Source organism: Oppia nitens, unplaced genomic scaffold (genome assembly GCF_028296485.1).
Source record: "Oppia nitens isolate AA-2021 unplaced genomic scaffold, nextdenovo-longstitch-racon4-pilon3 scaffold14_pilon_pilon_pilon, whole genome shotgun sequence".
NCBI classification, from domain to species: Eukaryota; Metazoa; Arthropoda; class Arachnida; order Sarcoptiformes; family Oppiidae; genus Oppia; species Oppia nitens.
The window spans coordinates 1141228-1167208 of NW_026533193.1; the positions used below are offsets into that span (position 1 = coordinate 1141228).

At 24.1% G+C, this 25981-nt stretch overlaps 1 protein-coding gene across 7 annotated transcripts; it reads right to left on the reverse strand.

Moving 5' to 3' along the window:
* Nucleotides 1–993: 993 nt before the first annotated feature.
* Nucleotides 994–24411, reverse strand: LOC128961619 (histone deacetylase 4-like). Of its 7 annotated transcripts, none has more exons than XM_054307882.1 (17): nucleotides 24249–24411; nucleotides 17970–18056; nucleotides 14429–14772; nucleotides 11994–12211; nucleotides 11482–11531; nucleotides 10438–10560; nucleotides 9251–9345; nucleotides 5568–5714; nucleotides 5288–5429; nucleotides 4069–5204; nucleotides 3921–3970; nucleotides 3738–3805; nucleotides 3405–3562; nucleotides 2715–3265; nucleotides 2423–2571; nucleotides 2212–2344; nucleotides 994–2150 (listed from the first exon to the last, which is right to left on the reverse strand). In XM_054307882.1, the coding sequence occupies exons 1-17, from the start codon at nucleotides 24352–24354 to the stop codon at nucleotides 2090–2092; spliced, it is 3618 nt and encodes a 1205-aa protein (XP_054163857.1). In that variant the 5' UTR covers nucleotides 24355–24411; the 3' UTR covers nucleotides 994–2089. The 7 variants fall into 7 exon arrangements, with proteins under 7 accessions (XP_054163857.1, XP_054163849.1, XP_054163881.1 ...); XM_054307874.1 differs by having other exon boundaries at nucleotides 996–2150; nucleotides 11994–12229; nucleotides 24249–24410; XM_054307898.1 differs by lacking the exon at nucleotides 24249–24411 and adding an exon at nucleotides 22191–22213 and having other exon boundaries at nucleotides 997–2150; nucleotides 11994–12229.
* Between the last annotated feature and the right edge of the window lie 1570 nt (nucleotides 24412–25981).

The window sequence follows — 25981 nt, forward strand, 5'->3', positions numbered from 1 at the left end:
AAAATTATATATAGTTTGAAAAGTTTCTCTTATTTTTTTGTTATTTGAATATGACTTGAGATTTAAACAAACAAAAAATTACCGGTATTTTACAATAATGCAAATTATTAATCAATCAGTTAATTAATTTTTTTTTAAAAAAATAACAACAATTTTTTTATATAAAGTAATTTAATACTGTAATAATAATAATAATGATAATAACAATAACAAAAAAAAAACAATAATTAAATAATTTTTAAAAATGACTATTTTTCATATACTAGACTTATTATATATATATTAATAATTAATTAAACTATAATTATATGACAATTAAATTATTTAAAAAAAAATATTTGTTTGTTTGCGATTTAACAATAATTTTGTTGTTGTTGTTTTAAAATATTACAATTGAAATAAAAATAATTATTATAACATTGAAATTATATTTTTTTTAAAAATAATAAATGATTGATTAAAAAAACATAATGGAAATAAAATTAATAATAATAATAATAATAAATGATAATTACTAAACTATATATAGTATATTATTTTAGTATTGATATCAACCAATATTCAATAAATTAACTGTATATACGGTATATATATATAATAGATATTAATTATAAAAGCTATGGCACAGTTTGTTGTATTATATATTGTATTTTATAACATTATCATCATAATTATTATCATTATTATTATTAAATCAATAATATAATATAATTTATTCAAATTGTAATTCAAATTAAAAAATTTTGGGGTTTTTCTAATGTTGTTATAGTTTAGTATACAAATTGAATTAATATTCAAACTTTCAAATACTTTTCTGTTGTTTTACATAATATATAAAAATTTTCAAATTATTATATATTTAAAAAAAACAATTATTTATTTGTAATCAATAATTGTTGCTAATATTTTATCCAATGATTTATATATATATATATATATATATAGACTTCATATAATAGTCTAATAATAACTATAAAATCCTAAATTCAATTGTTGTTTTTTCATATACAGTATGAAACCAACCAAACAATAATTATAATAATAATAATTTTGAAGACTATATTTCCATATATTTTATATATGTGTCTCAATTAACAGGTGTGTATGTGTTTCGGTAACAATATTAATAACAACAACGACAACAACACCGACAACAACAACACCAACGACACAACAGGTTTGACCTGTCATTTCCCTCGAGGAGTAGTAGCAGTAGTAGTAATAGTAGTGGTGGTGGGAGTAGGAGTAATAGGTCTCAGAGGTGATGGTGGATTGGGGGAGGGGGGTTAAAAAAGTCTTGTTGGCTTAAAAGGCCGCCCTCCCCCCCCCCTACTCCCTGCCAGCCTCCCACCAACCAACCCATTCGAGTGAGTATATGTTTAAGTGGTGTTAGTGTGTGTGTGTGTCGGTGTCGGTGTCTATCAATTGATGAGATGTCCAAATACCACACACACACACACTCATACACAAAGACAAACAGGTGTTTTGCACGACACGACATGACATTGATTTATATATATACTGTATATCAATATATATGTATATAATTAGATGAGAGAGAGAGAGAGAGAGAGAGAGATAATATGTGGATGTTTTTTAGCTTAAGATGAGATATAGTAGTGGTAGAAGTAGTGGTGAAACTTATATACTGTATATATATATATATATATATTGATGACATAGAGATAGAGAGATAATTAGGTTCAAAAACCATCGATGAAGACAATGATGACGACGACCACAATGACCACTACGACAACAAGCGATGATGTAATTAATAAAAACTTATTTGTTTTGTTTTGTTTGTTTGTTACACTCGGAGACTCCACTTAAAAATATATAACAACTTTTTTAAACACTTTTTTTTGTTAAAAAATAACAAATCAAATGAAATGGGCGTTTGATTTGTTTGTTTTTTAAATATTGATTTTTGTCTTCATTTTCATCAACAATGAATCACACCATCGTCTCTCTCTCTCTCTCTCTCTTTTTCTTCATTATCTTCTACTATATATATGTCTCTTCTCTCGTCTCCCAATTGGTTCCGACTGTTTGACTGACTGTCTAAACAGATCCGCGGTCATCATCACTATTTGTCATTGTCCTCATCCATTGGCTCTTCACTGTGGCCACTGGTTTCGGGAGGACTACTAACCATCGGAAAAATAAACAATTAAATTAAATTAAATCAAAAATTAAATAATAATTTACTTCAACGACTGTCTGACTGTTAGCGACGCCAATGCAGTGACTGTTTCGCATTCTTCCTTTTCCTTTCGTTGGGCATCAATAAAGTTACAGTCAATCAGATGGCCAGTCCGGCGCAATATTGGCCAATGAGTGGCTATTTTTTTTATAACAAAAAAAAAATTACCGATAAATTACTGGTAATTACGAGTTTTTAAGTAAAGTTAAGACAAACATTGAATAGAGACGACCCGCTGGAGCAGTTCGACGGCATTCTGACACGGCTTTCGGGTCATCTCGTCCTCCGTAAGGCCACTTAAATCGTCGCCCAATAGAGCCGATACACACTCCTGGGAACAGTCGCAGATGGCCGGCAAATCATATCTATATACCCAACAACAACAAAAATACACAATTAAACATCAAATATATATCGGGGTTGGGGTAGGCAGGGACGGGATGGGTAGGTCGAAAACAGTTAGTCTAATGGGTGGATCATAAAAAATTGTTTAACTACTACTACATACCCGCCCTCCAGTGCCATCACTACACGACCTTTGGCCAGTGTCATCAGCTGTTGGGTTAGATAACCGAAACAGTTGGCCGTAATCTGATAGCCGCCCAACGGTGGCGGATGTCCCTGAGCCGAATCGAAACCGCAAGCCACCATAATCAGATCGGGATTAAAATCGCGTGCTATCGGCATGACTACCGATCGGAATGCGGCCAAATATTCGGCATCGCCCATCGGCGGACTCAACGATCCGCACCAACCAATGTTGACGTTAAACCCTACACCGTCATCGATACCCGTCTCCTGGAGGTCACCGGTTCCCGGGAAAAAATTTCCGTCGTCGTGCCGGTGCAACGATACGTACAGTACGTGCGGATCGTTGTAAAACATTTGCTGCAAACCGTTGCCGTGATGTACATCCCAGTCCACTACGAGAATCCTTTCCATCTTCAGCTTCAGTTGCAATTGTTTGATGGCAATGGCTATCGAATTGAAGAAACAAAAACCCATTGCCTGCTGGTGTTCGGCGTGACTGCCAGGAGGTCGGACCACTGCAAAGCCATTCTATTGGTTGGTTGGTTGGGGTGGGTGTAGGGGAACGGGTGGTAATGATGATGATGATAATGGTGGGTGTGTAAGATAAAAAAAATGACAGATCAGTTATGGACAATACACTCAATGAGATTGATTGACGACAACATACCTTGCACTCGCCGGTGGCCACCTTGAAGGCCAGTTCGACTACACAGCCGGCGGCCATACGGGCCGCACCCGACGTATGCATTTCGTTCCAAGTGGTATCCGAGTCGACACCGATGCCGCCACAGGGCAACATTACAAAACTCTTAATGGGAAGATCAGCTGATGATGATGGTGATGGTGATGACCATGATGATAAAAGTAAAATAAAATGATTAGTTAGTTAATTTAGGTTTAATAGGGGGGGTGAGGGTGGTGGTGTGTTGGGGAATGGGATAAGAGAGGGAGGGGGATACACCAAACTAATCGGGTAATCGGGGTAATACTAATTACTAACCGAGTTTTGATGCGTCCAATTTTTGCCGATTTAACGGATTTGTACCAAACAGTAAAGTGTATGATTCGCTGATTGAGGGGGTGAGGGGGGAGGGGGTAAAAAACATAACAAATAAACACAAACAAAAAATATTAATATTAATTAAAAAATTTTGATAATAATAATAATAATAATTACAAATACCTGTGACATAACTGTATCTCATCTAATGTAGCTTTTCGTGAACGCACTCTCTATACAATTATTAATTAATTAATTAAATTATTTTAATTAACTAAATTATTAACTAAATTATACTAAATAATAATTAATTTTAAAATATCCATTTTACCTCGCACCTGGATGCCAGTCCAGTTTCCTGTAGTCGAGCCCATATACTTTGCAATCGGCCGCCATGTTCCGGATGATGAAAATTATCGGCACATATACACTGGTGCTTAAGCATTAGACTATCGTAGACTAGTCCAGTAGTGAACACGTGTCGGCCACCCGCCGATGACGACGACACAATCATCGACTCGTGTTGTTGTTGTTGGCCAGTCGTAGTGTTTAGGCTGAGCGTTACAAGTGGACTGGACAGTGTCCTAGACAGTGGTCTATTGGGATGCGGCTGATGGCCTGGACGTTGATGAAGATGATGATGGCTGGAGGAAGAGGATTGGCTAATGGTTGTCAATAGGAGGTTGTTGTTGGTGGTGGTGCTGATGGGATCGCCGCCACCACCGCCGCCGCCGCCGCTGTTAAACATCGACGACGATGACAACGATGCCGATAATAGCCTGTGCGACGATGACGACGACGACGGCGACATTAGGTCGCGCTGTTGCTGTAGGAATGCCTCTCGTTGTTGCTGCCGGTGCTGCTGACGGCTTAGTTCACTGCTACTATCACTGCTGGCCGCCCGTTGCCGACTGGCCGGCGCCGTCAAATCGATTACACCGTCCGGACCGGCCGGCGGCAGCTCCTGTATGTCGGCCAGTAGCGAATCTTTCATCTCCTGGGCCACAGCGGCTTCGGTTTCCTCTTCGACATTCTCGACTACCTGACCTTTGGACGAAGCTCTGGTCAATACTGTCTGACGGATGTGCTGTTTGACCAGATTTCGCTGCTGTAGCTGTTCGTCCAGCTGTCGCTCCCGATAGTATTGTTCGCTTTGCTGGGGCGACAATATGATACCGGGTCCCGCTTGCTGTAGGAGCGGATGACCCAGCGGTAAGGGTGCCGATTGTGTACGACCAAGCGGTCGCTGTAGACTACGTTGAAGTCGGGCCTGGGCTACCTGCTGGTCGGTAATGACTACCGAACCGGGCGGCGGCGGCGGATAGGGATAGCCCGATATGGAAGAGTTGCCGGTAGTGCCGCCGGTTATTGTCTGGGCCGGCACCCGGTTAGTTGTTTGCTCCAGTACTTTCATTTGTTGTTGAATATAACCGGGACTGGTAGGCGGGGTAAATTCGCCTTCAATTACTTTATAAATTATAAAAAAAATTAATTAATTAATATTCAATCCGCCGGGTAATCAATCATAAATAAATAATAATAATAATAACCGGGTAACGATGGATAAAATGGTAGTCCCGCAGTACTATGATGTCCCGGATGAATGTTCAATGGCATTGCAAACCTCAGCGCCCGTTGCATCTGTGTCTCGCTCATGGATGTGGTGGTGGACTTTCCCGATGATTCCAAGCTCTGGTGGTGGTCGAGGGTGGGGTAGGTTATGGTAATAATAATAATTATAATTATAGTAATTCAATAGTTTAGTTCAATTCAACTAATAGTGGGTGAATGGGTGTGTTTGGACAGTTAGGTAAATTACATTACACTTACCGATGTAACACTGGCACTGGTAGTTGTAGTGGTAATGGGCACGTGCGGCCTACCCAACGATATATTTGGTAGCGATGGCGATGAATACAGTGTCAGATCACAAAAACTGCCCGGGTTCATGGAACTAAATGGTGAATGACATGGCTCCTATAGGTTTTTTAAAAAAAAATAATAGTATATATTAATTATATAGTATTTAATTAAGTATTTTTTTTAAAAAAAATTAAACTAAATTATTATAAAAAAAATATTTTTTAAAAAATAGTTAATTTATTTTTCTTGTTGTTGTTGTTGTTAACTAATGTGTTACTAATTTAATAAATATCTACTAAATAATAATATCTAATTAATTTTGTTTTTATTATTTATGTTTTAGTTAATTTAATTGATTATTAAGTCTTTATTAAATGTTTTATTATTTAAGTTTTTTTCTATCAATGTTTTTAATTTTAAAATTAATTTTATTTATTTATATTTATTTTATTAATATAATGTATATATATATATATAATTATAATTAATATATATTTGTTATTAATTATTATCTATTTGTAAAAAATATACATTTAGTACTTTATATAATAATATCTTGATGTTAATAACCTAACATGATTTTAAATATATATATATATAGTATTAAAATATTTAATTAATTTATTTATATCTTATTTTGTCAGAATAAATTTTAGAAAAAATAAAAGAAAAAGTATCAAGCTATATTTAGCATTATCAAATTATTAGTTTTAACTAAAAAACAAACATTATTTATTTATTTATTTATTTTTATTTTTTGTTGTTGATGTACAACAGGATATAAATTATTTACTACTTTAAATATTTCTACTATAAAAAAATATATTATTATTTTATTTAAACTAAATTAAATTATATATATATATTATTTATATATATATATATATATATATTATTTATAAATGAAAATGTTTACATGTTCAAAATGTAAAAACTTAACCCTAGTGAATACTATGCACAAAAATAAATATATTTATTTAAATATATCAATATATATATATATATATATACTGTATATGTATATATATCATATATATAACATATATATATTTATTTATTTATAGAAAATATATATATATATATATTGTGGATGTAATGGTGTAAAATATAGTAAATCAATCGTTATTAAATCAGATATTAAATTTATTTTTTTAAAGTCTATTTTCTAAAAAAAATAAATAAATAAAATAAAATAACATAATATAAAAATTGAAAAAAAAAATTTTTTTGGCGCTATCTTCCCATTATATTTCATAATATATATATATATAAAAAAACTCTCACTCAATATACAGTGTATATAATAATAATATATTTATAAACATATATAATATATTAGCGTTTAAATTAAATCACATAAAAGTAGTTTTTTTATTTTGATAATTTTGTTTTTATTTTATATCATATATACAGTATATATATGTTATATACGATATATTTATCCGATTAACTAACAAACAACAAAAAAAATGTTTGCAATTTTTAGACACAAATACTAACAAAACTAAATACAACAGTACAGTGCCAACTATTTTATTATATATATATATATGATATTTATAATATATATATAAATTTTTCAATTATTATTATTATAGCTTTTCTTTAAAAAAAATAGTGATACTATTTTTAGATACTAAACAACACATACTAATGCCTATTAACTTGTATGTCATACACATACACACATACACACACACACACATAAGCGTACACTCACTCGCTGGGGTAGGGGGTGGAGGGTGTAGGGGAGGACAGTTGTGTTTAATTTAATTTTAGGATCTCTCAGTTTTTAAAATCAAACTCCAATATACATACAGTCACTCACTTTCTCTCTCTCTCTCTCTCTCTCTCTCTCTCTCTCTCTCTCTGTTTGTGTTTATTTATAAATAGATATTAAATTAAATATATATATAAATCCTATGAAGTAAACAGTGCCAAGGCTTCTATAGATTATACTGTATGCGTGTGTCTGTGTATGTATGTGTGTGTATGTATGTATGTATGTGTGTGTGTGTGTGTGTGTGTGTGTGTGTGTGTGTGTGTGTGTGTGTGTGTGTGTGTGTGTTATTTAACACACATATTGAGAGTTTGTGTGGTGTAATAAAAATAGCTAAAAATTTATTTAGTAATAGTTAGTACTGTATATGTTTTTGAGCCAAAAATTTTGAGGCAATGGTTGGCAATGGGCTGCAAATGGCTGGCAATGGAAATATACTTATAGTAATAGATTTATTTATATTTATATATTAAAATTGTTTGTTAGAGAGAGAGAGAGAAAGTTTGATGTGTTTTTAGACAATTTCACTGAATATATATATATAAATTTATATATATATATATATATATATATGTTATGTCAGTGTATTTTCGTAGCTATTCTTAGAAAGTAATAGTGTTTTCCATAAATATATTCTCTCTTTATTTTTCTTTATTTTCACTAATCATTAGGATTTTTATTTTTGGGCGCAAACTCCTACATCACTGGTTATTATTATTATTATTATTATTATTATAGTCCAAATAACACATACACACACACACATACACACAGTTACAAACACACACACACTGTATATACACTACTGGGTTGTACTATACATAAGGTTTTAACGAAAGTCTATTTTTAGAATATATATATCGACAGAATATTCTACATATTGTATAACATATTATATATTTATCTTTACTTTACTTTACTTTATATATATATATATTATTGGGTTTTACAGCTAAACTAAAACTACAGCTATTATCGCATTTCATGTCCTATTTCTCTCTCATTTTTATTTTTTCTATTAATAGTATTGCACATCATATCTCTCTCTCTCTCTCTCTCTCTCTCTCTTAAAAAAAATATTAGTATAGTGTAGACACACACATATATATTTAGAAATTAAATATATATATTTATATATAGCATATAATAACTCTATATGAAATCAATATATTATTTTTTTTTGTTTTTTTTGTTGTTGGTGATATATTATATATATAGATATATAAATAATATAAATTCATTTTTTATTTGTAATTTAATATCGATATTAAATTATTAAGAAAGAAAAAAACTAATATCATATAATGTATAATATATATATATATTTAAAAAAATACATAGTATTGTATTTATTAAACTATTTTAGGATTTTATATATATGTATATATAGTTTGTATATTACCTCAATAAATTAAATGTATATTATATTAATAAATTATTATATAATAATTATTTTTTTTTGTTTTCATGTTTCCTACTAAATATCTAATATCTAAAACAAAAATAATAAAATTAAAAAACAAAATTGTTTTAAACTTATTAAAAAATATTATTTCGTGTTCACTAACTATAAACTAAACTATTAAAAAACAAATATATATACACAAAACAAAAATTGTATAACAATTATACAATACATATCATATGATTGTATTATTACTGGTATATACTGTATATATATAACTTATCACACAATCATTAATCTAAATGATATTTACTACTAAACTAAACTTAATGTTTTATTTTATTAATTTATTTATTATAGACTATTAATTGATGATAATTTTTCATTTTCTTCACCATATATTACAATTAATTAATTAATTATAATAAATTTGATACTAATTTAATAATAATAATAAATACAAACCTCTTGTATAGGAGTACTTCCAGCGCTCGACTGGAAGCTCGAATGGTTGGAACCGCTCGGCGGTGACTCCGATAGGCATTCAGGTATACCATTGCCTAATAGATACAGATATTTATTGATATATATATAAGATATATAATGGTATATATTGTGTATATATATATATATATAAGATATAAAATGATATATAGGATATATTTAAAAAATAATAAGTTTCTCATTTAATTATATATTTATATATATATTATAATTATTTTTGTACATTGTTTTCGCAATTTTGCAAATTTATTTTTATTATTATTTAATTTCATAATTATTTATATACTTTATATATATATATATACTAATACATAATAATATTGCATAACACATTTTATGTATTTATATATATACTGTATATATATATATATATTAGATGATATAATGATATACAGTAATTGAATTTATTTTTAAAAAATTATCTGTTAAAATTATTTGTGTTGTATTTATGATGTTTTATACCCCTCTCCCCTCCCCTCTAATTAGTTTATTGTGCCAAAATATTTATAAATATACCTATATACAGTATATAACTATAATATATAGACTATACTGTAAATTTAAAAATAGATTTATACTATCATTATATTACAATTATTATTATTATTATTATTATTAGTATTAATAGTATTTAGTATTATTAGCGTATACTTTCAATTCAATTATTGTTAATATATTATAATATATATAAATATATATATATAGATATCTATATTTACTAATTATAATTAAATATATTATTACAACACCAAAAAAAAAACATACATTGCGTAAGCTCTATGCTAGGGCACCGGTATATACCGGGAGCACCAGTTTATACTATATATAATATATAAGCAGTATCAAAAAAACAACAAAAAAAACTAATTAATTAAATTTTATCAATCAATTAATTAATTAAGTTTTCCTTTAGCTATCACATTATAATTTATTTAATTATTTTTTTGTTGTTGTAAATAGTAGTAGTAGTAGTTTTTTATAGATAGTTAATAGTTAATTAATTAATTAATTAATATACAAAAAAAATTAATAAATTAATATTATTACATTATTTAAAATAATTATCATGATCATTTTTTGTTTGAGTTTGTGAGTATTATTAATTTAATTAATTAAAATTAATTAATTAATCAATTTTCATGCCATACTTGTTAGTGTTGACCGTCTCTTGAGAGGCGATGCCTTATCTTTACGTCTAAGCAATGGTGAACTGCGCCGTTGGATAACTTTGGCCTTTAGGACTGACCGCACCTTTAGGTTCGGCTCAGAAGCTGATGATATTATTCATTATTATTATTATTATTATTATTATTGAGTAGCAATAGTAGTGGTAGTGGTAATGGTAGTCATAGCCATCATCATCATCAGCAACAAAAACCATGCCATCAATAATCAAATCCAATACAATAAAATAAATGGCCGCCAGATTTAAGTGAGACCATAAAATATTACAGTAGTTAAGTATCGGGCGGTTTGGGTTGCATTTATAGAGGGGAGGGGGCGGAGGCAATAAAAAAACAAATCATGCAAATTGTTAGTTCAATACAACAATTCAATACACAATTTTTTTTTATTAAAATTAATTAATCATAATATATATGTTTGTTTAGTATATGTTAATAAGTTATATAAATTATAAAATTATTAATTATTTTATTTTGTTTATAAATATTTCAATATATATATATTGAAATATGAAAAATAAAGATTTCTTAGATTAAACATTTTTCCGTATAATAATAATTATTATTACTAATAAATTATAATCTATTAATCAAAAAAATATCCCACACATATACACACATACATACACACACACACACACACACATAGACATACACATAGACACACACACACACACACACATACTAACTAACTCACTCATTCACGCAAACACACACACACACACACACATACATACTAACTAACTCACACACTCACTCATTCACGCAAACACACACACACACACACACACACACTTACATACACGTAAACACATACATAAATAAAATCTCAATGTTATTGGAAAAAAATTTAATAAATTTGTAATTGATTTTAAATTGATTGATTAATTTTTTTTTATCATTTATATATATATATATATATGAAAGAGAAAGAGAGATAGACATACAGTGATAACTAAGTAATAATAAAAAAAATTAATAACCAACAAAAAAAACACCAGTGCTTACCTGTCTTTCGGAGGGGAAAGTCGTTTTCATATTTGCCAATAACTGGTTGCCTAATAAATCATATCATCGGCAACAACAACATCACACACACAGCGATAGAAAGAGAGAGAGAGAGAGAGATACAAAAATTTAATATATTATCAATTAATAATTCATATGACATAGTATAGGGTAGGGGGAGGGGAACTGTATGTATATATTGACTGACTGACTGACTGACCAGTTTCAAAATTAAAAAAATATATATATTATCAATTAATATGACATACTATAGGGTGAGGGGGAGGGGAACTGTATATATTGATTGACTGACCAGTTTCAATTTTTTTTTAAAAATATATTATCAATAAAATTCATATTACATAGTATAGGTTGAGGGGGAGGGGAACTGTATATATTGACTGACTGACCAGTTTCAAAATTTTTAAAAATATATATTATCAATAAAATTCATATGACATAGTATAGGGTAGAGGGAGGGGATCTGTATATCTATTGACTGACTGACTGACCAGTTTCTAGTGCCGGGAGTCGGCGGCGAATTGTTGGCACTATTAGCCGCAGCCGTCGCTTCTCTATGTTTTTTATTCAATACAAACTCCTGTAATCTTTGTTTGACTTCAGACGACGCTATAGCGCTTTGTTCGTGTTTTTCCTTTTTCTTCAACGATTCTAACTTTTCTTTTTCCATCCTTTCCTTTTCAACTCTTTGTTCTTCTTCGTATTTTTTCTGTTGTTCCAAATATTCCTAATCACAATTTTTTGGAGTGTGGAGTGGGTGAGTGGGTGAGTGGTGTGAGTGGGGGGGGGGGGGTTTAATTAGTTTTTTTGATGGGGAACGAGGTTTGTGTGTGGGTGTGGGTGTGGGTGTGGACGGGTGTAAACAAACAGAAACAAATAAATAAAGAGAGAAATATTATTTAGCATTATATTTATTGATATATATATATTATTATGTTGTGTGTGTGTGTGTGTGTGTGTGTGTGTGTGTGTGTGTGTGTGTTTGTATGTATGTATGTGTCTATATGTATGTATGTGTATGTATCTATGTGTGTGTGTGTGTGTGTGTGTGTGTGTGTGTATGTATGTATGTATCTATGTGTGTGTGTGTATCTATGTATGTGTGTGTATCTATGTGTGTGTGTGTGTGTGTGTGTGTGTGTGTGTATCTATGTGTGTGTGTATCTATGTGTGTGTGTGTGTGTGTGTGTGTGTGTATCTATGTGTGTGTGTATCTATGTGTGTGTGTGTGTGTGTATCTATGTGTGTGTGTGTGTGTGTGTGTATCTATGTATGTGTGGGAGATAGAGAGAGTTGCTAGACAATAATAACCAATTTTATTAATTTTTAAAGCATCCAGGATAAATAGTTAAGTATAAAAGATTTTTTTTTAATAATTATTATTATTATTATTTTATGTATTCAATTTATATAAAAGAAAAATAAAGTGTAATTGAAATCATATAAATTATATACAGTATATTGTTTATGAAATATAGTATACAGTAGTTTTAAAATATTGCATAACAAATTTTTTTAAATTTTATTTTTTTTGTAAACTTAAAAAATTCAAACATTCAACATAGCTAATTATTAATAAAAAATTTTGTTTTATTATATATATTTACAATTTAAGTATTGCACATAATATATGTATGGGTGCAATATTGTGTAAATACAAGTAATTGAAATTACAGGAAAAACTAATTTTTTTTTTTAAAATAAGAAAAATAATATCTAAAAATTTACTAATATTAAAAAATACAAAATTTCCAGTAATATTAGTAAATGATTAGTTTTATGTTTTATTTTATTTTTTTAATTTTATCTTTATGTTGTTGAGTAATCATATTAATTAATTTACACATTAATTATTGGTGTATCAAATTTTTTTTTGTATTGGAAAAAAATAAAAATAATAAAATTAAATTAAATACTCATCTACTACTAAAATATTAGATATATATATATATAATTGTATATTTAGCTAAATATTTGACCTTATATTATATAAGTTATAACTATTAACTATACTATAAATATATATATATATAATGTTTATAATAAAATTACTTTCATTATATAACTTAGTTTTATTTTACTAATACATATGTATATATATATATATATATATTGCCTGGGTTGTCAACCAAATGGTCATAATATATATATATATATATATATTGAAAATTAAAACTATATTTATATATAAATATATTTAATAAGATATATTAGATTCAATTTGTTGCATAACCCTTATGGTGTTTTTATTATTTAATTTTGCAGTAGCTAAATTAAATGAATAAATACAGTTATAACTAGTTTATACTGTAATTGTATAGTTTATATATATGAGAAAAAAATTGTAAATGGGTATTATATATCTATCTATCTATATATATATATATATATATATAAAACTATATGGTATAATTATAATGTTAATTAATAAATAAAAAAATTAATATATTAATAAAAGCTATTTACAGTATATGAAACTTATATAGAATTATATAATAATAATAATATTATTATTATTATTAAAATAATCAAAAAACTAATATCAATAATATAAGCAATATAAATTAATTAATATTAATACATTATATAATAATAATATTGATTAATTAATTATATAATATGATAATAATTAATCCAGATTGACTAACAAAATAAAAATAGAAATAAATTGCTTATTAAAAAAAATACTATTATATAATATGTAAGTGGGTGAGTAAGCTAATGAGTGAGTGAGTGAGTGAGTGAAATAAATAGATAGTTAAATAAAATAAATATATACTAAACAATAACAACAACAAAATATATCAATAGATAAAGGATAGTAAAGTGCTTAATGTATGTATGTATGTATGGGTATGTATAGATAGATATGTATGGATAGGGTATGATATTAATTGGGGGTAAAAAATAATTAATAGATTAATACCCGAATCCTTTCCTGCAATTGCTTCTCATGCTGTTCGGCCAACTGTTGTTGTTGTTGCTGAAAGTGCTGCAACAGTAGCTGCTGTTGCAGTTGTTGTTGTTGTTTCAATTGGATCAGCTGCTGCTGAAACTGGATGTGCTGTTCCTGGAGGGCGGCCGCCTGTGAACTGGCAGCGGCGGCAGCCGCTGCGGCCGCCGCTGCCGAATGACTAATATTGTTGGCCATTATATCGCGGCCAATGGTGCCGACACTGACGCCACCACCACCGCCGCCGCCTCCTAGTCCTCCACCACCGCCGCCACCACTCTCTTGTTGTATATAATTGACTGAACTTATTGTATCGCCTGATAAATAACAATACATTGTTTTATATAAATATATATATATATATTTAATTTGTTTGTAATTTTAGTTAAATTATTAAATTGAATTAAATTTAGTTTAGAAATCCAGTGATAATAATAATAATAATTAAATAATTATTTTGTTGTTGTTTTTTTTGTTGATGATAAAAAAGTTTTCAATAAATTTCTATAAATATATATTTTATATATATATATATTTGTAACAACTATATCATTATATAATTTTTATTTTATATAATAATTTTAAATTTAAATATAACTTTTTTATTAAATATAACACTGTTCCAACATATTTGCATTTATTATAACTTTTAACTTTTAATTTTTAAAATAAATAAACTAATTTTTTTTATATTAAAAAAAATGTATATGTATATTTTGTTTATCAAACTAATAGATTTAGAAGTTTTATTTTAATATTAAAATTATTATTATTATTATTAAATTTTATTAAACCAATAATATGTTTTTATTTCTTCAACATAAAAAAAATTAATAAATATGTTTTCCAATAATACAGTAGTATTTTTTTTATATATATAATAAATTTTTTCAATATAATATATGTATTAAGCATTAGTAATCTATTTAATATATTGAAATATATATATTATATATTTTTATTAATACAGGTATTTATTTATAATGATATATACATATGTATAGTACGTCTACTATTGTAGAAATATATATATATATATATATATACCAGTATATATTGTACTGTATAATAGTATATATCATTGTATTATTGTACATAACAATTGTACAATTACTTTAATAATCATCAATAATAATATCATTTTAGTTTATTATCATTATTATTATTAAATAGTTTATTTGAATGCAAATACTAGTTTAATGATATTTAAATAAAAATATATATATATAATGCAATTTTACTTTTGTAAACCATAATAAATTGCTAGTAAATTACGTAGATATATATATATATTGAATATACACTTTATAAAAAAAACAATATCCAAATGTCTATTAATCGTTTATTATTATTATTATTATTTTTGAATAATTAATTATAACTATATATATATAGTATTGTATATTGATATTAAATAGTATTATTTACACAAAATAAATAGATTAATAGAAATTTTTAAATATTATTAATATTATCATTGAAAACAATTTTATTGTTATATTTCATACACACAAATAATAATAATAATAATAAAATGCACTCAAAATAATAACACTTAAACAAACAAATTTTTAAATATAAAAAAAATAAAATAAAACTTTTACAACAACAACAAAAATAATTATCATTACAATAATCATAATTTTACGTAAAAACAAAAAATAATATAATATAAACTATGTACTAATCATTTTATTTATTTATTTTTTTTAAAAAAAATTGCAATAATAAAAAAAATTTTTGTCTATAATTTCTAGTAGATTATAATTATTTTGCAAATTTTTTTATTTAATAAATAAAATATTATAATTTATAATATAATGACTCGACAGCTTAGTTGAATAAGATATTAAAACAACTCCTATTATATATATATATATATATGTATAGTATAGTATAGTATTATAGTATTTTATACTGTATATATATATATATTAAAATTGATAAAAACAAATTATTGGTGTAAATAAATTTTTTGTTTAAAAAAAATACATATACAGTCATTCAATACAATGATATTACTGTTTCAAACTTAAACACACATATCTACTGATATTATTATTATTATTATTATTATTATTACTTATAAAATCAAAAAAAATCAGTTGTACAATCATATATATATATATATATATATTTAAACTTATATATATATACTGTATATAATTTAGTAAAAATAAGTTTATCATAAATTTTGTAAACGATTTGTAAACAGTTGTGTAAATAATTTATATACATATCTATATATACAATAAATATTACTATTTTTTTTCTCTCTCTCTCTCTCTCTGTGTATATATAGTATATATGAAGGGTTTTTACGAACCAGAAATAATATAAATAATAATTATAATTATTATTATTAATAAAAATAGATATTCAATAATCAGAGAAAAACATCAGAAAAATTTTTTGGACTTTAAGTTTCAAGTCCTCACATAAACATACAGTCCTTATGAGCTGTTATTTTGTGAACAGTTTTATGAAATGATAGATAAAATAGGCCTTTATTTTTAGTAGAGAGTGGGGGGGGGGATAACAAACAAATATGTTATCAGTTTTTTTTAAATTATAATATTTATTATATATATATATAAACAAATATGTTTATATAAATAAATAAGAAATCATAAATTTTAATATATATATATATATATATATTATAATTATTTATATACAGTATATATATACTCTATATAAACATATTTATAATTATTCAATATATATATATATATACTGTACTGTTTTATGTATTTGAATGTACAAATTAGATATAGTTATATATATATATATATTAATACATTTAAATATATATTTTCGTTTTCATTATAACATTGTAAACGAGATAAACAATACAAAAAAAAATTGATATTCATCTCAAATTGTACAGTCAGTATCCCAATGAATGTGTATAAATTAAATAGACTATTATATATATATATATATATATACTGTATATATTATATGTATTTAATATACTATATATATATATATTTATAAATAACACTACAAAAAAAATCGATACACAAATTGCATTTTTTTCAGTCATTTATATAAATTATAATTATGTAATAATAATATACTGTATATATATATATTTATATATGTTTTTTCACTCACACTATAAGCTATATTTAGACTTCACATTTAATTTATAAATTAAATGCTATTTTTATCGCACAAACACACACACATACAGTAGAGAAAAATACCACAAAATATATAATAATAATTATAAATAGTATTGTTTAGCAAAAGTTTACAAATATATTATTATTATTATTATTATTATTACAATACTAAATATACAGTATATTAAATGTAGAAAATATATATATATTTATTAATAACTAAAACAGTATTAGTAGTACAGTAGTAGTAGTAGTTATGTATAATATTACTTAAATACATAATATTATTGATAATATATACATTAAAAATACTAATAATTTAATGATTATCGTTATTATTATTTAAAATAAAACCAAAAAAAATATATATAACAAATAAATACCTTTTCTTTGTATATGATTGTAATGACTATTAATTTCCATAGTATTCAAACCAAATGATTGATGGGATTCAGTGCTCAACAATGAGTCTAAAATATTATTTAAGATTAAAACAAAAAAAAAAATAACATCAAAAAAATAATAATAATAATTAATATGTAAAATATTTATTATTTTTTCTCTCAGTCACTAATAATTATCATAATTATCATAAATATTTAATTATGAAAAATAAAATTTTTTTAAAAAATAAAATTATAATAATGTAATTATTTGTTTTTCAAAACTATAAATATACATATACTGTATATATTGAACTATTATTTTTATAATAATAATAATAAAAAAATTATGATATAAATATACTATGTAGGGTATTTACAAGTGATAGTAACAATATATATATATATAAGTGATAATGGTGTTTTTCTAGATTATTATTATTATTAATAGTAGTAGTAGTAGTAGTAGTAATATTATTATTATTATCAATTGAATAGGCAATTAACTAATAATAAGTTTACATATATATATATATATACTGTATATAAAAAATAAAAATTAATTCAGATATTGTATAAAATAAAAATTACTTAAGAAAAACACTTAACACCACTACAACTACAATAATATTTATATCAATTATAAAAAAATTTTATACAATATATTTTAACTTAATATCAATAAATATATATATTGTTAATTAAAAAAAAATTTAATGTACAGTACTGTGTGTGTGTGTGTGTATATATATATCATTAATGTTTAATTAAAATATATTTATAAATAAATTTATTTATATATATATATATATTGTATTTTTTTCAACAACACACACACACACACACATAAAAACATGTGACTAACTTATCTCAATTATCTTCATGGCTATTAATAGACGATACGTAATAATAATAATAATAATGATTTTAGTTATTACTGTATTATTATAATAATATTATATTATTTAAATATATATACAGTATAGAAAAAATAATAATAAAAAAATTGTTAAAATATTATACACTAGCACACAAAAAAATAATAATTTTTTTACTATAAGCCAAGTTTCAATAATATTAATATAAACTATATATATATATATACTGTAATATAAATGTGTTTATTATAGTTATTTATTTTTTGATGAATAATAATAAGAAACGGCGCGTTAAAAATAAATATACAGTAAATACTTGTATATATATATATATAAATATATTTACACTTAAATAATAATAAAAAACAGTCAAAAAAAATGTTTGTTCAGACGTGTACTTTATAAATAGATTTATATATTTTTATTTTATATATATATATATATATATTTTGGTGAAAAATATCATACATAGTAAGTAAGTGTGTGTGTTTGAATATAAATATATATATATATACACACTAAAACAAAATAGCATTCAAAAATATATATATATATATATATCAATATAATTCAAGTCCCATCACTATTATTATTATTATTATTATTATTACAAAAAAATAAATAAATAAAACAAAAGAGAGAGAGAGTATAAAAAATATTTTCACTTATAATATATATATGTTTCACTCTCTCTCTCTCTCTCTTTCTTTCTTTTACTTTTTAATTAATTTATATATAAATATATCTAAAATATTTTTTATATAAAAAAAATTGTAGTAAAAAATATTTGTTGGTATTTGTTGAGAGAGATAGAGATAGAAAAAAATTATGACAAAAAATAAATACATTTAATAGTCAATAATCATTACTTTCCCCCAAAAACACTGTGTGTGTACTACTAAATGATTGAAGTGAAAACGTCACCACAATATAAATATATATATACTAAATATTTTACAATATAATTAAGATAATAATTTTATTATATTTAATATTATTATTATATATTATATATTATAAGTTACAGACACACACACACAAACATATTAGTAGTAGTAGTAGTAGTAGTAGTAATAGTTATTGCAATTAATAAGCAACAAAATTAAATGATAGGGCAGTTATATACTATAACTAAATATTATATATATATAGTATTTAATAATATACAGTACATACACATACACTATATATATATATATATTGATATATTATATGTATACTGAATAATATTATATAGTTTTATATACTGTTACTACAGAGTGTATATTATAAATGATATTATTATTATTATTATTGAATAAAAATATATTGAATAGAGAGGCGGTCTCCCAGTGTCTCACAAATAATAATAATAATAATAATCGGCAAATACAGTACATCTACTATTAATACTACTACTACTGTCATAAAATAAATGTTATTATGTATTACTATTAATAATAATAATATGTTTTATTGTTATTATTATTATTATTATTACTACTACTACTACTATAATATTATCAAGATCAATTCAAACCTAAGCATATATGGATATATAAGTAATAAAATTAATTATAATTATAATAATAATAATACTTTTTTTTCCTTATAGTATATTGCATTATAACAAAACAAAAAAATAACATGTCTTTATATATAGTATATTAATGTATATATATATATATATATATTAATATATATTGATTTAATATATACATTAAATATTTTACTATATTTATAATTCATAGACTATCAATATATATATATACTGAATTTTACGATACAATATACTGTAGTATTAATATATAGTACCGGTATATATATATATATATAAATTTATATGACTTACAATAATAATAATAATATCTTATAATATATATATATACTAATATGATATATATGTCTATTTTTATTCCTAGTTTTCCTAACATTATTAATAATATTTTTTATATATATATATGACTTACATTATACTGTATATATATATATATATATGTACAGTATGTGTATTATCTAATAGGCAAATAATAACAACAACAACAACAACAACAACATTACTTAGATAAAAATAGCGACAAAAATACCTATAGTTTCCAAGACAACTGTCCATTATATCATATATATATATATATACGGTATATATTGTTGGGTCTCAAAAGATATATATATATATATATATTTATATATAATATTTTATCCTCAATAGTATTATAAAATAATAATAATAATAATCAAAAAAATATAAATATAAATCTTATATCAATATATATTTATCTATTATATTATTTGGTGAGAGAGAGAGAGAGAGAGAGAGAGAGAGAGAGAGAGAGAGAGAGAGAGAGAGTATAACTTTATATATATATATATATATTGTAGTACCACTACATACCATTAAAAAATTTATTTTTTAAGTGCATGGATGATTTTTAAAAAAAATAAATAAATATTTTCTACTTTAATAAATTGAACAACAAAATAAATAAATAAATAAAAAAAATAAATAATATTTTTTAAAAAAACATAAACAAGTCTTTAAATTGATTTTTTATTATTGAGCATGGTCATTAGTAAATAAATAACTTATATGTTTTTTATTATATACACATTATATAAATAGATTATATATATATATATATATATATATATTAAAAAATAAAATAAATAATAATTAATAATTAGATGGTTATTATTGTAGAAATATTAGTTATTTATGAAACAAAATTATATTAAATATATTATTATTTAATTATCATTATTTTTATGTAAAAAATCTCATTTATAATTAATTGTTATTATTAACTGTCTAATCAAAAAATAAAATAAAAATTACTTTAGCTAGTTTAAAATATAAAATTATACATTGTCATCCAGTACAAATTGCAGTAATATCATATCATATATACATATATATATATATATATATTCAGTACAGTTATTTACTGTATTATTTTTTTTAAGTATATGTAAAATTTATGACAATTACAATATTTATGGTACAACAAACCTTGATAACGAAACGAAAAATTTTTTTATTAAATAAAAAATAATATTTTTATTATTTTAATTTATTATAACTTACTTGAATGTACTGTTATATATATATATATATTAATATATATAAATATTATCTTAAATAAATTTTTACTTAATCATTTAAAAAATACACCTAAATATCATTATTTTTTTCTATAGAAATTATTGCATTTTCAATACAAATAGGATTACTATTAAATTATTATTATTATTATTATTATTTTTATTATTATTATTATTATTATTATTATTATTATTTTTATTATTATTAAAAATTATTATTATTATTATTATTACTAAAATTGTAAATAGTGTAAATAGTAAATACCTAATCTCATCATGGTTCCCTCACTTATTAATAAATAGATAATTTTTTTAAAATATATATATAAATATATATTTATTTATATTTAATTGATTATAGACTTTAGACTATATTTTTCTAACTATTTCTAATCATTTCATATATATATATATATATATATATATATTTGTCAAATATATTAAACAGCAATCAAAATGAAAACAAAATTTTTGAAAAATACTGTCGATATCTCTCTCTCTCTCTCTTTCTCTCTCTCACACAAGTAATAGGACTTTGAAACATATCATTGAAGTGTCATAATATCATAATACATGTAAACACATACAGTATTAATACTGTATATATATATAATATAAATACATCACAATATACGTAAATATCCATAGAAAAAAATTTAATACATGTTTTTCTCATATTAGATAATAATAATAATAATACAGTAATAATGATAATAATTAATCTCTAAATTTATATATATATATATATATATATTAAGCAAGCGTTTAGCAAATTAAAAAATAGTTGCCAATAAATATATACTGAGAATTATTATTATTATTATTATTTAATAAAATAAAAATATATATATAAATTTAATATATTTAATAGTTATATACATGTACAGTATATATATATATATATATATATATAATGCATTTTTAGGCATCCCAAAAAATAGGCGTATCCTATTACATCATTTGTTTGGTTATCTACAATAATAATAATACTAATATATTGAAAATTACATTATATATATATATATATATGAAAATCGTTACATTATTATTATATATGTGTGTTATGATCATACACACACACACACACACACACACACACATATATATACTACCAATTATATATTGATATATAATAATAATAATAATAGTTTATGAATCATTAGCTTAAATTCAAGTGAATTGATGCCATTGGAGACAGTGGGGACTGTTTTGAAAAATACATTTACACACACACACACATACACACACACACACAATATTTATATAAATTATAAACATTTATATATATATATATATATGTAATAAATTGAAATTTGTATTATGAGATAAAAAAAACGCGTGATATTTGATAGAGATAGTGCACACACAAAAAAAGGGTAGGCACCAATTATTATTATTATTTGTAATTTTTTGTAATTTTTTATTTTTATAGATATAAAAATCTATGTAATATAAGTACAGAGTTTATGTATATATATATATATATAAATTTTTATATACTGTATATAATTTATWTATATATATATATATATATATATATATAAAATTGTATGGTTATAATACTTTATACATTGGGATATTATGTATGTTTAAAAAAGTATAGTTAATTATTAAATCGATTTCAAGGCTATCACTGCAAAAACAAGTGCTATAAATAGATATATATATCTCCCTATCTCTCTCTCTCTCTCTCTCTCTCTCTCTCTCTCTCTCTATCGCTAACTAACTATGAAATAATATACAAGTAATAATAATAATAATAATATTAGTAAAAATAATATAAAAATTTTTAGCTAACACACAGTTTAACTATACACTAACAGCATGAGTGTGTGTGTGTGTGTGTGTGAGAGAGAGAGAGAGAGAGAGAGAATTTTATTTAGAAATATTATATTATAAGTAAAAAATAATATATTTAATAGTAATTATACTGTTATAGCAATAATAATAATAATAATAATTTGTATGAATATGACTTACCTGGATATATATAATTGTTGGGGCAATAAAATCCAATGTTGTTTTTTATTTATTTATTCAATACAAACAAATTATATGAATATTATATATATATATATATATATATATATTAAATTATTATCATCATTATTATTATTATTATTCATATATATATATATATATAAGACAGGCAAAACAACTGCCTGTCCTCACACAGGCATAACAGTATGCGTGTGTGTGTGTGTTGACACTGTGTGTATACACTATGTGTGTGTGTGTATGTATATAATTTATATGTATATCCGTGTGTGTGTGTGTGTATATATGTATGTGTGTGTGTGTGTGTGTGTGTGTGTGGTGTTACCCAACAGTAGTGCTAACTGTGCTCTAAGCGCCCGCTTGTGCACCACTTGTGTGTGTATATGTGTGTGCACTGGCACTGCAACTAATGGCGCGATCGCACAGCACATACAGCCTTTAACGCGTTAAGCCTATCGATTGTCTCTATACTTGCTCTCTCTCTCTCTCTCTCTCTCTCTCTCTCTCATGAAAAACATACACAACATTACTCAACATTTATATATACAGCACATGTGATTTAACTCCTCTCTCTCTCTCTCCCTTTCTCACTCTCTTTCTGGTATACCTACCAGTGCTGCTGGTTATACCGAGTCTGCCCGATACATACCAACTCACTTACTCACTCTCGCACATACCCTCTCACTCACTCACTCACTCACACACTCTCTCTCAATACCCGATTCTGTATATGTTTTTGAGTGTAAGTGATAGGGAATCGGTATTGAAATGCTATTTATAGACACACACACACACACACATACAGTATATACACATAGCTATTACAATCATTAGTTTTGTATATATATATACTTTATGTATATATAACATACCCAGCAATTCCTTTCCTAATAGTTATATATATATATATATATTGTATATATATATATAATGTTGTAGTACTAAAAACAATCTACCAGTGCTTTACTTTAGTATAGTAGTGATGGTGACCTCAAAATCGATTTCTATCTCTAAATCTGGCACTCATTTCCTCAAAATACAGTCACACAACTATTATACTAATAGTATACAACATATATATATATATACTAAATATACCCAAAAAAAATAATAATACTATTGTAGATAATAATAACAATAATAATAATAATAATAATAACTAATACAAACACTTCCCTCTAAAAGTCGCCAACAAAATCACAAATAAAAAATGTTTTGCAAATTATTTATTAGTATTATTATTAATATTAATAAACAACAGTTTTTATTATATCTAAAAAAAATTTCATTTTTAATAATTTACTTTTTATTTTATTTATTTTTTATTATTTACGTGTTTTTTGTTTGTTTGTTTGTTTTTACTTTATAGTATAAAAAAACAATAGCATAACATAAACTATTAATACTAAATAACAGTAATAATACAAAATTATTATTAATATTGTTTTTTTTAAATATAATTTTTTTTAAAGAGTATATTAGTAGTTATAATTTGTAATATAATTTTATATATAAAAATAATAATTTAGACACACTTTTTTTTGTTGATAAATTATATTTTAGCATGCATATAAAATTTTTTAATAATTATTTATTATAATTTTGAACTTGGCACTTTCAAAAAAATATATAATTTATTTTTGTACCATAATTAAAATATATATACTAATAATATATATATATATATAATGTCTAAAAACTTTAATATAATATTAACATTTTTTCTTAAATATACGGTAATTATAATATTGTAAATATAATTCAAACATAGTATTACATTACAGTATAGTATATATATATATTTCATAATACTAGACTAACATGAAATTAAATTATATATTTAAAAAATAAATTTTAATTTATATTCATATATATATATAACTTCAACAAATTTTATGGTAAATACATACTTACAGTATTATTCATTATTATTATTATTATTACTGTATTACTATTATTAGTAATTTTTTTTATTAATGAATTTCTAAATTTAGATTTTTTTCTAGACATATAAAAACATTTGATTCAAATTGATAATTAAATTTATATATTATATAT

Coding starts and splice junctions, on each gene's coding strand:
- LOC128961619 (XM_054307874.1), bottom strand. CDS start 24,354: ATGTGCTGTGCGATCGCGCCATTAGTTGCAGTGCCAGTGCACACACAT. Junction 2,572..2,714: donor GTGATGGCACTGGAGGGCGG/GTATGTAGTAGT, acceptor TTGGGTATATAG/ATATGATTTGCCGGCCATCT. Junction 2,345..2,422: donor GCGGGTCGTCTCTATTCAAT/GTTTGTCTTAAC, acceptor TAAAAAAAATAG/CCACTCATTGGCCAATATTG.